We start from the raw sequence: 14,526 nt of genomic DNA, 5'->3' as shown, positions 1-14,526 counted from the left end.
TGTTTTAAGTTGTTTTCTGAGAAATTTTCCCTGTTAAAGTTGTAAAATATAGACTAACTCATTTCTTATTTCAAATGAGATATAATGATATGGTACTGAGGGTTCTTTATTGCTATTTCTTTTAAAATTTGTATGACCATTTATACTCCCACACACAGTTTATTAGAGTGTGCCATTCTCTCACTTTCTCTGGATTATCTCCCTTAAATATTATTACCACCCTGTGACATATTATTATTATTATCAGTTTATAGATAAGGAAATCAAGAATTAGAAAGGTTGAGTGATATGTCCAGGAGTACACAGCTAATAAATGGCATAGCCTAGGTTTAAATGCAGTATTTTTTTTTTTTGAAAGGTAATTCTGGCTGACATGTAGAGAGTAGACTAGGGAGGGTGTGCCAAGAGTGGAGGTAGAGTGGAGCACTGAAGGCTGAAGATGGTGGTGGCTTAAACTAGGATGATGTTCATAAGGATGAAGAGAAGTAGATGGGTGTGACAAAGATTTAGGAGGCAGAATTTATGAGATATGGAGCTTGAGTGGATGCAGGACAAAGAGGGAAGGGGAAGAGTCGAAGATGACTCCCGGGTTTCTGGTCTGAACACCTGAGTGGGTGTTTGTGTCATTTACAGTGGGGGAGCAGGTGTGACTGGGTGATGGAGAGATGGTGAGCTCAGGTTTTTTGTTCGTTTGTTTGTTTTTTGTTGTTGTTTTTTGTTTTTTGTTTTTTTTGCGGTACACAGGCCTCTCATTGTCGCAGCCTCTCCCGTTGTGGAGCACAGGCTCCGCACGCGCAGGCTTAGCGGCCATGGCTCACAGGCCTAGCCACTCCGCGGCATGTGGTATCTTCCCGGACCGGGGCATGAACCCGTGTCCCCTGCATCGGCAGGCAGACTCTCAACCACTGCGCCACCAGGGAAGCCCGTGAGCTCAAGTTTTGATGGTGAGTCTGAGATGCCCATAAGGCATCCAAGCAGAAATGACAGCTAGACAGTTATATAATCAGGACTAGAGTTCAGAAAATAGGTCAGCAAGTCCTCCACTTATACACAGTAATTGCCTTGGGAGAGGGTGAGATCACTCGGGCAGGGTTTGTGGAGGACCTTTGGTGTTCATTGGTCAAGTAAAGAAGGATAAATAGGTAAAGGAAAAAGAAGAATTTGCCAGATAAAAACAAGAAGAAAAGAAAGAGATATTCTCATTGTCACCCCTTTTGATACCTTTTGCTGTTATGGAGGGCATGGAGCTGTCGGGAGAAAAAATGAGTTCATATTTGTAAAGTGTTGAGCACAGTGCCTGCTAGTGCAATATATGAATTTTTGAAAAGTTCTCCCTTTCCTTTTCTTGCTTTTCTTTTTCTTTCATTGATGACCTAGTTGAGGGAAACATTGAGGCACTGTTGAAAACAGAATCCAGATTGTACTGTGAGTGAGATATGAGGAAGCAAAGGTAATAAAGGCAGGTGCCTGCCTCAAAACATACTAAGAGGTGGGGAGGACTGACCCAGGCAGGGGGCAGAGTACATGGAAAGGTCTGAAGGTAAGACAAAGTTTGACGCATTTGGGGAACTGCAAGAAATTCCCGATGCCTGGGCAATGGGAATGGGAAGGCAGTGGGTGGGTATCATTCAGATGGGGTGTGGAAAGTCATGGTAAGGAATTTGAGCTTCATCCTAAGGGCAGTTAAGGGTTTTCAAGCAGGGAGATTGACATCACCAGATTATCAGTCTAGAAGGGTTGCTCTGCAGTATGGAGAAGGGACTGGATGGCAGAGAGATAACCAGGAAGGCGACTCAGTAGGTGGCTGTGCAACAGACCAGGTAGGCATGATGACAGCCCGGACTCAGGCAGTATCATGAGAACGGAGAGACACAGACAGATAGAGAGTAGAAATGACAGGCCTGGGAGTTGCGCAGATGTGGGAGAGTGAAGGAGATGGAGGAGTCCAGCTTTAGACCAGTTTTCTGCGTGTGGCTGGTTGGGACATTTACTGAGTGAAGGAACACTGTGGATTTGCAATTTTTTGTTAGTATCAATAATTCTGAATATTCTTATTTTAAAAAATGTTTTTTTCTTTTCTTGAATTATATGTTGATATACATTTCCAAAAGTTAAACTGCTGGGATATGAACATTTTTATACCTCTTGATTTTTGTTGACATTCTGCCAAAAGGTTGTTTTGAGTTACCTGGCCACCAGAAGTTGGCTTTTCTTTGCTCATAATTGAGCCAGTTTCACACCAACTTTGCAAACTTTTTTATATTATTTTATTCCCATTTTACAAATTTTATAAATTTGAGATTAATCTCAAATTTATTTTAATTTAGAATTTTTGTTTGTTTGTTTTTGGGTTTTTTTGCGGTATGTAGGCCTCTCACTGTTGTGGCCTCTCCCGTTGCGGAGCACAGGCTCCGGCCGCGCAGGCTCAGCGGCCATGGCTCATGGGCCCAGCCGCTCCGCGGCATATGGGATCTTCCCGGACCGGGGCACGAACCTGTGTCCCCTGCATCGGCAGGCGGACTCTCAACCACTGCGCCACCAGGGAAGCCCAACAGTATTCAGCCTTTCAATCCATAACTATGGGATAATCTCTTATTTCTTTAGGTCTTCCTTAATTTCTTTCAACCATGTTTTATAGTATAAGTTTTGCACTTCTTTTGGTAGATTTATTCCCAAGTATTTTGGAGTTTTTTATGTTGTTACAAATGGAAGTGTTTTCTTAATTTCTTTTTCTTATTGTTCATTGCCTGTGCATAGAAATACAAATGATTTTTGTATGTTAACTTTGTATCCTACAACCTTTGTAAATTTGTTTATTAGCTCTAGTTTGTGTGTGTATGTGTAATGTTTTCTGCCATACAAAAGTTTTCTTAGTGCTTTCAAGTTTTCAATCTTTTATTACATTTAGATTTTGACTCTGAGAAATATTTCTCTGTAAACAGGTTATGGAGGAATTCACTCATTTTTTTTTAATGCCTTGTCAAGTTTAATAGGTGACTTTTATTGTTTATTCTTGAGGTTAATAAAGATTAGAGAGTGTTTAAATAAATACTTGCCTATGATTATTAAAGAGATAGCTTTGTGAAGTCAAGATAGCATTGGATTTGAAATCAGAAAACTTGGGTTGGAGTCCAGACTCTTCTGTTTACCATTTGTTTGATAATATAAGTCATTTAGTCTCTAAAAAAAAAAAAAAGCCTACAAAAGACCCTATGCACTTCACAGAACAGCTCAAAGATTCAAAAAGGAAAGTGCTTTGTGAACAACTTGGCATGTTGCCAGTATAAGCTACTTTTATTTATTAACAGTAATTGTTAAACATTTATCAAATCTCCCCTTTTCTTTAGCAAACTTTACCTAAAATACAGAAAGGTATAGCTCTCCAAGGGAGCCCATGCCTAAAAGCCATTTATTAATTACACACAAAGGAAAGGGGTTTTGTTATTTCCCCTCTTGTTTTTTCACTCTTCATTCCTTTGGAGTGAGAGAAACACCCAGGGAGAAAAGACCTTTTATTCTCTGTAGAATGTATAAAAGTTCCAAAGTATTTTAGGAACTAACCCATTAAAATGGAGAAAACTAAAGCCAGCCCCCCAGAACCATCACAGAGGGAAGGCAGCAGTCCCAAGGACTGATGAAAGAGCTGTCATCAGCCCTGTGGGTCCTCTGCAGCAGGGTTCTGTGAGAAAACCACACAAACGTGATTGTTTCTGAAACTCTTCGTGGCAGATTTTGGCACTAGAACCTTATTTTCCTATCCAAAAGAAAAATCCCAGGATTTCATTTGTGTGAGCAATGGCATGTTTGTGGGTGTGTGCCTTCAAGGAGTATACGTTAACACCGCGCTAGCTTGGATTGCTTTTTCACGTCTCTGACACTCGAATCGCATATCTCTTTTCAGTTTTCAGGGCAGCTCTGCCATTCAGTAGTTCCCAAATTTAGAGAAGTTTGATTTGCAAAGTATGATGAAATAATTTATCAGTTACTCTACCTAAGACTTTAAGATCAGAAAATCTGGGTTCAGGTTCCTGCTCTGGGTGAGTTATTGGCCTTGGTCAGGCCTAGGTGGCTGATAGGTGCTCACATGTGACTCCTGGCAGGTGCAGACTATTCAGTAAATGGCAGCACTTCTTATTGGCTCTTGTTAATTGCTGTGTATTTACTATAAAGTGTAATTCATTTATTACAAATAATCAGATGAGTGCTATTTTTAATTTTCAAAATCTCTGACAACACTAGCCTATTTTGTTTAAAATTAGAAAAGATGCAGAATGCAGATATGATTTTATACAGTATAAACCTTTTCTAAGAATGACACAAATCATGGTGCCATACTGCTTCTTTTGAAAAGACATCTGTTTTTTATCATAACGATAATGCTTTTTATAAAAAAACAAATCGAGCCATACAGAAAAATACAGAGAAATGGGCTACGAGTCATCTCAGCCCTCCTCCCCCATCCTAGAAGTACCCAGTGTTGTGACACTTGTTGGGCATTTTTCCTCTGCAGGTGTGCAGATAGCTATAGATTGAGAGACAGAGGGACGAGAAGAAAAAAGAGAAAGAAAGATTGATAAACTTGACAGCATAAAAATGAAAAAGTTCTCTATGACAACATATAACAAAGTTAAGAAATAAATGTCAAGGAGGGGAAAGTATAGAAAGAGTTCTTATAAAATCTAGATGAAAAAGACAACTCAATAGAAATATGGACAAAAAACAGAAACAGACGTTTTACTGAAGAGGGAATACAATGGCCAATAACCATCCAAAAATAATCCCTAACCTCACTTGTTATTAAAGAAGTGCAGTTTAACCAAGGAGATGCCAAAAACGTTTGGTGCCACTCCATGGTGGCAAGGGTGTGGGGAAGCAGACATCCTCATGCACTGCTGGTAAGACTGGGAATCAGCACCATTTTGGGGGAAAGCAATTGACATTCCCTCTCCAGTTTTATAACACACTGACCCTTTGACCCAGCAATTTCACTTCTAGAAACTTACGTAACAGATAGATGTGCACACGTGTGCAAAGAAACAGGGTTATTAGCAATAGCAAAAAATTAGAAACACTCTTAAAACCCATTAGTAGGGGACTGGTTATAAAGCTATGATCTATCCACGTGATGGGATACTGTAGAGCCACTAAAGAGAATGAGATGGATGTCTGTGTTCTGAAGAAAGGTGTCCAAAATATATTCTTAATTTTAAAAAGCCAGATGTAGACCAGAATATTCTGTCAGTCAATGACCAGTTAAAGACTACATTGTGCTGGGCACAGTGTTAGGCCTGGGACTATGATGGAAGGCTCGGATGTCAGAGGCCCAGCCCTCAAGAAGCAGCCTAGTGAGTGAGACAAAACTTAGTGAAGAATCACACAGATGAATGTAAAACTACCACTGTGAAGTGCACCACAGGGGGAGGTACTGGGTGCTGCGAGAGCTCCCAGCGGGGCAGCCTGAGCTGATGGGGGATCTGATAATGAGACACCCCAAAGGTTGAGGAGAGGGGAACCACTGTGGTGAGAGCCCAGAATGGGTGGCAGGAGATGAAGCTGAGCTGAGAGGGGAACATGGCCAGGCTCTGATCTCGTGTGTGTGTGTGTGTGTGTGTGTGTGTGTGTGTGTGTGTGTAAGCACATCAGTATTTCTGAGAGGATATGCAGGAAACTGTTGATAGTGGGTAGCTATAAGAAATCAGACTGGAAATGGGGAGAAGAGGGGTTGAGGCTTATAGACACAAAGGACAGGGCATTAAAATTTTTAATTGCTTATTCTTTTCTACTACTTAGGATTTTTAAAAAGTTATATGCAGGTACTACTCTTATAATTTAAAAATGTAATTAAGTTTTAAGAAAACACACAGAACAAAAAGACAAAAATATAAGGCCCCAACATGTCTATTTTAGTGCTAACTCTTACAGCGAGTAGGGCCTTTTCTCCCCAGCCCTTTGGAGGAGCTAAAATTGACAACTGGAAAGCTGCCACAGAGATTTTCTCTGACTATTAAAAGAAACTGGCTCAGTCTGGGGCCCTCAGAAACCAGGTTTTGAATGCCCTCTGCATCCAGTTACTTCCCTTGCATCTACTTCCCCCGGGGATTCCCAGCTCCATCGTTTTTTTAGCCAGTGCCCTCCAGCCGCCTCAGTCCCCTATGGTGTGTGTGGCCATGGAAGACTTCCCTACTGGGCAGAGATGGGAGAGGAAAGGAAGTGGCAACCTTGGGCTGCAACATGACCCTGTCTTGAACAAGGATGACAGTCAAAGCCTAAGGGTAGAATGGCCAGCTCTGGCAGAGCTGAGAGAGAAAGCTATGCAGTCTCACAGCTGGTCAGTTATAAGAGAAACACAGCAAGCTCATACCTCATAGTGACAAGTGGACTTGAGCTTCTGTTGAATTAAGGCACAAATTTGAATCAAAGCAGAAATGGAGCCACTTGGTAGAAGGCACTTTAACGTCTGCTCCATCCACCGTCCACTGCCTGACCCCCTCCGTCTCTCTACAGTCAGTGCTCAGAATTCCATGTGTTGGCAGCTCGCTCTTTCCCTAGCCAGTCTATTTAATTCTGGGCTGAGTCTAATTCTTAGTAACTATTTCTCTGACTCTTAAATAGTTCTTCATTACATTGACTTGAAAATTGCCGTTCTGTGACTTCTACCCTCTAGATAACCAGGTGTTAGATGAGAAAAGCATGCAATTTGAAATCACACGCCTTAATTCAAATCCCTGTTCTGCCATTGACCAACTATGTGACCTTCAGACAGTCGATTACTCTCCTCAAGGCTTCATTTTGCCATCCGTAAATTAGGCAGTTAACATCACTCTCACTGGTCATTTTGAGATTAAGCGGAGCTGGTGTATATCGATGTTATTTCCCTCCTTCCCTCGGTCCCTCCCTGTGCTAGCCCTCAACTTTACAAAGAGATCCTGGCAATTACTATTGTCTTCTCTTTGAGTGTTCTCATCTCCAGGGTAAATAGACCCAGTTTAAGTCCACAAATGTACTTTGAGCTACTTGTGTGCTCTTCACTATGCTATGGGAGAGGAGATTTCCCTCTGAGTCACTGATTCCCCTAATCATTATCAAAGTGGGAAAAAAATCTCTCTCTCCCTCCCCACAAGAGCTGGGGTTCCACACTCAGAACCTACCCAGTGTTTTAAGTTGAGTGTTCATGTGGTGGGGTCTGCCTGCATAAATAGAAACATCCTTTTTAGTAGTCATCGAGTTTTCTCTTCAAGAACTGTTACACATTTTACAAATCCAAGGGGACAGGCCCAGTTAGATAAGAGTCTGCCAGCCCTGGCTCTGGCTGTGTCTATTGACAGCTGGGTTGGCACTGAGGAATCCTTGGTTTCCCCCAGAAACACATAAGAGGACCAGAATGCAACAGCTGCTCTGTACCTTGCCAGGGCTTGAGGCAGTTGGTCTTGTGAATGAGTTTTTTTCAATTAATGACCCTACTCCATGTGGGATATTAAAGGTGTTTTTGTTTTTAACCCAGTACGACATGCTAGCAGCTGAAGAGATTTAAGAATATTAAATGTTCCTCCTCAGCCTCAAGATGACAGTTGATAAACATATAACCATAAGATATCAAAAACTTCAAAGGATGGGAGGAGAGATGCAAGCCCTGGGGTGATTAATAAATAACGAGGAGTGGGCGTAGTCAAGCCGCAGATCCCCAGCGGGGCCTAGTACTCGGGCCACTGTATAAATCCGGAGAGGCAAGCAGGACTCCTGTAATTCTGTTCACCCTAACAACTAGTCCTTAAATGCTCTCAGATGTATGTAACAAGGATATTTATATTATCTTAGCAAACAAAGTGTTGTTCCAGAATTGTGAACAGTGGTTTAGTTTGGAAAGATTGGGTAATCTAATCACTAGCTTTGTCAACTTTCTCAGTACTCACTCCCTCAGGAGGCCTCCTGCATGGTGTGGTACTGTGGTTGTCAAACTGTGTCACCGCCAACACTCATGTTCCAAGGAGGGTCTTTTGGGGGTGGCTGGATGGAAGCAACTGGGTGGGCTTCCCAGGGTCTCTCTACCTGCTTCAGTGAGAGCAGCTCCACACTTACCTGCTTTGTATGTTAGAGAACCATTCTGTTTGGTATATAAGGGGTTCTTTTGCTTTAAAATCAGAAACTTGAAAAGCAGTGGCATCATGATGTTTGCATCCTTTCATAAGTTGCTTTTCCACTCAGTGGTGTGTTTTTGAAATGTTAATACATATAGATAGAGTTCAATCATTGTATGAATAAACCACAATATATTCGTTCCCCTGCTGATGGATGTTTAGATGCTTCCCCATTTTTCACCATCTCAAATAATGCTTCAGTGGAGTTGAGGGCATTTTCCATATAGACACTGATGGGTGGTGCCCTCTAAGCTGGACCAGAAGGGAAGGGACAGCAGGAGGGGTGGATGGCTAGTGAGATGTGGAGAGTGGACAGAGGATGAGAAGCTGCATGGATGTGATAGAGCCAGGATGCCCCAACAGTCAAACAGGGTCTGTGAGCTGCGGGATCCAGAGGTAGCAAAGATTAAGCGATGATGAGGCCCAGAGCATCGTGGGGGACCAGGTGGCTGAGGGTAGGGAGGAAAATAAGCCTGTCAAAACCCAAGAGGCCAAGGTGTTAGCTGGGTCATTTGCTGGGTGTTTTAGTTTGCTCTTTTAGCTCCACTCTGCATCCCTCACTGTGCCCACTTAAGTACAGTGTCAGTGGGCCGCCTTGCCCTCTGGCTGGGAGGCACACAGCCTTGACCTTGGAAGGAGAGAGCACAGCTTATTTATTCCCTCAGCTCCTCCCAGCAAGGTCAGTGCAGGTGGTCTGCATCCATTCACTGAAAGCTACAGCTCCCTCCCCTATAATTCATCTTTCCAGTTCCAGCAAATGCTCCCTCCCTTGCTCTGCCTGTGATGTTAAAGCAGCCTGTTTGGGGTCCAGCACTCTCTTCCTTAGGTTTCCTCTGTGCAAACTTCTTTTCTTTTATCAACTTCTTTTCCTCTATTCATCTGTTAAACTGTGCCATCTCTTTCTTGCCCAATAGGTGCAGACCAATCTTAGGGATACTGAAATCACTGAAAATGATAACAGGAGGAGGGGTGGAGAGGAAAGTAGTGAGCCGGGTGCTAAAACCTAGTGAGGGACAGTGTCTGTGAGTTTAGGTAAAATCAAGCTACCCCACATTTTTGTAGTTTGTCTGTAAGCTCCTTTAAAACCAAAAGCCCTGCCTAATCTTTATGTGAATTCCTAGGGTTTGAATAATATCTGGCATGTAGAAAGCATTTAAAAATTAAGATAAGTTGAATTGAATAGGACTGAATTAAATTAAACTGAATTGAATTTTTCTGAATAAATGAGATTGCACATTTTAAACATCATGGGTTCCCTTCTCCACTACCCTCACCCCCCACTCCCGCATATGGTTTTTAGAAACTTTGCGAACATCAAATAACAAATTAGATCAGAGACTGAGTTTCTGAAGTGAATAATGAATATTAAATGTTTGCTTATATTAGCATCTCATACAGCAAAACATTGAAGATTTTGTGATATGTTCAGATCTCCATAAGATTTCAGGATCCATTTTCTTGATAATATGAACATTTTTGCTCATGGAAAACTTTGCTTCCTGTTTCCAAGACAAAAGGCAACTTAGAGAACTCTCAGAACATGTTAATAATTCATTTGAAAGTAATTTTGATAGACATGCATATTTTACATTGCCTCGAATTATAATATTAAGTGGAAACAACATATGAAATCTTTTTGAATTTGAATTTGAGTTTTAATCAATCTAAAATACTGTGTGTAAAATGTCTTTGTAACAAGATGAGTTAAATCTTTTCTGGCATGAGAGGGTGCTCTCTTCAAAAGTGGATTCTAGAGATAGTTAACCCAGGGAAAAGACAAAGTAAACATGATCCATTTGCATTTGGGGTGGGGCAAGCTTTTCCTCTCTTTTTTCCTTTCCCTGAGCACTGAACATTTGATCCTTTCACTCTAACACTGTGTCCTATTTGAAAAGCATTTCCAGTCAGAACTTCAGGCCAAATCGAGGATAATGACCAATTTGGGGTTTTCCAAAATCAAGTATTCAATTTATCTAGATCCTGTAATACAGGGGTCTCCAACCCCCGGGGCGCAGACTGGTACCGGTCCGGGGCCTGTTAGGAACAGGGCCGCACAGCAGGAGATGAGCGGCAAGCAAGGGAAGATTCATTTGCCACCTCCCCATCGCTGGCATTACCGCCTGAACCACGCCCCCCCACCCCCCACCCCCACCCCACCCCTTGTCCGTGGAAAAATTGTCTTCCACGAAACCGGTCCCTGGTGTTAAAAATGTTGGGGACCATTGCTGTAATAAGAAAAGTCATTTTAAAACAAAGGATATTGTTAGCATTTACAAATATGAAATCCTGATTGTTCTAACACAGCAATAAAAGTTATTACCAGCAATCTTGATTTGGAGTAGCCCCTATCATAAAAAGTCTAGATCTAGTAACTAGTGGATTTTAACATATGACAAATGAGGGGACAGTTTAGAGTCTACCCTGCTTATCATCTCAGAAATGTATTAAGCTGGTCATCAGAGGAGCAAGTCTCTATGGCTTTGCTGTCTCACTGCTTGGTCTGGACTAGAAGGTTCTAATGGTATGGCTTTATCTAGTCTAAGATTTAGGCTGTTACTTTTCATTCCTTTTTCATTTGCGATATCGATTTAAATATTTTTGACAATTTTCATTATCCTCATTTTATAGATGAAAAAACTGAGGTTGCTGAGTGGGTGATTTGCCCAAGGTACCTCACAGCTAATAAAGGATGGAGATAAGATTCTGACCTTGATGCTCTGCCTTCAGATTTGCTGTTTCTACCATGTCATGAATGCTGACATTCCTCCTGCCCTGGTGCACACTGCCCAAAGCACCCCGATTCTTTCAGCCTCCAGGAGCTATGACTAATCCATGGGATTATTTACTTGTTTGTTTGCTTAATATCTTTTTATTTGAAGGGATGTAGTTTGTATTTTATTTGAAAGGATTATTTTTATTTTATGTTCATAGATCATACGGTGGTTTTTTCCCCTTAAAGAATTTTTAAATGGGCTTCATTTTCAAGGAACTGAGCTGTTTCCTGTGTTCGGACAGCTCCTGTGGTCCAGTTCGCCGAGGTTATAGGCAAATGAGCTTGGCGGACCAGGCATGGGGGTAGGGTCGGGGTTTCTGTGGGTGAGGCTGCTGACACTGGGGGTAGGTCCCCCTCTCTGGGCTGACCAGTGGGTAGGGTTCTGTGCTTGCCCACTTCCCCTGCAGCACAGGCACTTTTTAATCTATCTCCTTCCTCCTGGAAACCCTCCCTCCTCTTCTGCTGACACTGCATTCATGGGAGCATAGACTTTTAAATTATTTACTTAGAAATAAGCCCTGGCCACAGCATCGAGCTATCTGGACTCAGCGTCCAGGGCTTGGTGCTTTCTCAACTACACAATGCTTTTGAAACCGAGCTCTCCCAAGAGTTGATTGTGCTTCCACATAAATCATATTGTTTAGCTTGCTAGAAATTTCCTTGACTTTCTGCTTATCGTTCCAAGAATAGTTAGTTCCCTGCTGCTGCTGCCAAGCATGTAAACAAATGTGTGTCTTCTTTCCATGATGACAGGCGCGTCTCATCGTCCTGAGCAGAAACCCCTCTCAAGAGGAGGCAGCCGTGTCCGCACACTCCGTCGCCTGTGCTGCTGTCGCTTCTGGAAGGCCTGAGCACCATGGTGAGAGCGAGAGCGAGCCTTCCGTGGGGGACAGCGAGGCCTGCTCCCTGCCTGTCCCATGTGCGTCGGTATCTGTGGGCTAGCTGCCTTTGGGATGGATGAATAGGTGGATGGAGCTGGGACAGACCCTTCAGAGAGTCTTCTCTGTTAGCTTCACTAGAGTCCAGAGTCCTTTGGTTTCTATCTTTTTTCAGCCTTCCTCTAATCTTTTACTCTCAAATACAGCAAATCTTCATCCAAACATAGCTATCAGAGCCCCAGAGAGTTTGTGCTGGGCTTACAGGGAAATCTACTGGACTTTCAAAGGTGATCTATTTTTAAAGGTTGTGGAGCTACTGTGGCAACGGATCTGACCTGCTGGAACTCCGGCCTCCAGACTCTCACAGGGCTGAGCTTTCAATCAGGATGAACTTACACGGCTTCAGGATTCCAAAAGGAAGTTGTCATTTATGAGTCATATAGTTTTTCTTAGCCCCACATAATAGGTAGAGCAGTGAGCTTGGGAGTTCTTTAATCCCCCATCCTGGGCTCAGAGCATACAATATGCCTCTATTGATGGAGAACATGCATTCTAGTGACTTTCTTTGTTGTTGGTCAGAATATTCATAAACAGAGTATAACTCATAAAGAAGACAAGAGGTGTATTCCAAGATGTCAGCTAAAAATACTTATGCATTGTAGGAAAATAAGGTCCAGTGTGCCATCAATTTGAAAATCAGTATCTGGAAGGCTTGAGGTTGAGGTTCAGGGAGTAGGAGCTGGGCTAAGATGAGGAGGCTGGTGGGGGGAGAAGATGAAGGAGGAGCCTCAGTGAGCAGCCTGGTCTGCAGAGGTTCCTGGGCCAGGCAGGGGCTCCTGTCCAGGGAGGAGCTGGGGAAGGGGATACCAGTGTTTATCTTTCTGTCCATCCCACCTTAAAGATCCTTCATTCTGGTCTCCCGGAGCTTTGAGCACCTTCTCAGAGCTGGAGGATAGAGAAGGCAGGCGACCTTCCTTACCTTAACTCCCTAGAACACTCCATACATAGCAATCAACTTCAAAACCTTCAAAGAGCCAACATTTTAACCAGTTTATTGGTGGCTAAAATTCCTTTAATAGGGGAAAAGAACCTTCCATGCCACAAGTATTAATAGGATACTTAAAAACCCCTAGATTAGCAGGAGTCACTAATCTAAATGTCTATAGGAACCAAGTAAGCAATGTGAGTGAAGCGAGTAGTCATTAGAAAACAGTAGCAGCAGCAAGCATAATTATAAATGGCAGCTAACTGTTGGCTGTAATCTGAGAGATGCAATAGGGAGTGGTGAGGACTGTGGCAAACTGGAGAGGCCCGTCCCCTGTTGAAAGTGAGCAGCTGTTATTCAGCTCCAGCCCATTACTGTCATGTGGAAAGCAAGCTTGTATTAGCAGGTCTGTTTTTTCAAGAGAAGGCAGAAATCTGAATTTTTATGTGAAATCAATGCATAGTTGATGGTCACCAAGTCAAATATGTTTCAGGCTCTGAGGGATGCAAAACAAGTGTGAGGGCTAGATCCCTAACTTCTGACCTGGGAAGCATGAGTATAATAAGTGGTTGTCAGGTCCTTCCTGTTTTTCTTGGGGGGCTCATGGGTTGAGAACTGGAAGTTTCTGAGCATTTAAACTGCTGGGGTGTGGGGGAGGGGGTCTACTCCCAGAGAACACCAAGCAACTACAGGAGGCTAAGACCAGAGACCATCTTTGCCTAGAGGGATTCTGGTTTGCCAGCATCTCAGCTAGTGCTCAGTGTACACACCTGATGAATGTATGGATTAGGTGGGGAACAATAGAAATCATGTCCCTAAAATACTTGTTTCTTGTAGCTGCAAAGTTAGACCATTCTGCTTTGTGTAATTATAGAATCAGAAACAATCCAATTATGTATTTTTTTCTAAGTTTTCCAGTCTAAATATGGTGTTGGTATAGCCTCCCCTGTAAATAGAGAATGCCACTAATACCTACTTGATACAGATAATTAGGTCTGTGAAAATTTAATGACCTCACACAGTAATAATAGCGAATTCTTACATAGTACATACTGTCATGGTTCTAACCATGTTATATTTATTAACTCAGTTAATCCTCACCACAGCTCTGTGAGTTTGGTACAAGTGTTCCCAGTTTTCAGATGGAGAAACTAAGGCACAGAGGGTTAGGTAATTTCCCAAGAGCCATAGCCAGGGAGTGGTAGACTTGAACCTAGGCTCTTGACCTCCATGCTATATTATAAGGACTGGCACTGCACATGCCCTTTTCCCTTCTTTCCCCTCCCAAAGAGTGTGTGGCTTTGGGGAGAGAAAGGGACTTGAGAAGAGCAACGGTGGCCCAAGGAAACCAGTTTGAGTGCCGTCTGGGAAGGGGCCAGCCCAGGATCGTGCACAGGCTCTCAGCCCCCCATTCTGCCCCGTGTCTCTTTGGCAGCTCAGACTGTTTGGTGACCTGCACCCAGAAAGCCTACTTGCCAGTCAGTATCTGAAGGGGGAGGAGAATGAATAGGGAAGGATAAGAAAAAAACTTCCCCCAAGAGCAGGGAGTTAGACAGTTGCAACTGGCTTTGCAGATTAGGATGGGGGTCACTTCTGCCTGAGGCCTGGAGGATCGATTGCTTGAAACATATTGACTCACAGAGGCCTCAGGAACCCGAACCAGCAGGAATCATAACAACAATCATACTAGCAATGATGACAACAGCAGTAGCAGGGGTCGAGCGCCCGTTGTATGCAGGTGCTGGCACTCTCACA

The 14,526-nt window shown here is 42.9% G+C and overlaps 1 protein-coding gene across 6 annotated transcripts in view; it reads left to right on the top strand.

Moving 5' to 3' along the window:
• Positions 1–14,526, top strand: part of TTC23 (tetratricopeptide repeat domain 23) — a 110,969-nt gene that overhangs the window by 64,650 nt on the left and 31,793 nt on the right. For 4 of the 6 annotated variants that reach the window (XM_027083198.1, XM_027083199.1, XM_027083197.1 and 1 more), the window contains one exon: positions 11,662–11,827. In XM_027083198.1, the coding sequence (XP_026938999.1) occupies positions 11,662–11,827 (166 nt within the window). The remainder of the gene's footprint in view (positions 1–11,661; positions 11,828–14,526) is intronic. The other 2 variants (XM_027083201.1, XM_027083200.1) reach the window with 1 other exon arrangement.

Source organism: Aethalodelphis obliquidens, unplaced genomic scaffold, assembly GCF_003676395.1.
Source record: "Aethalodelphis obliquidens isolate GAN/ISIS:26980383/991018 unplaced genomic scaffold, ASM367639v1 scaffold49, whole genome shotgun sequence".
NCBI classification, from domain to species: domain Eukaryota; kingdom Metazoa; phylum Chordata; class Mammalia; order Artiodactyla; family Delphinidae; genus Aethalodelphis; species Aethalodelphis obliquidens.
This window is presented reverse-complemented; position numbering and strand designations above follow the sequence as displayed.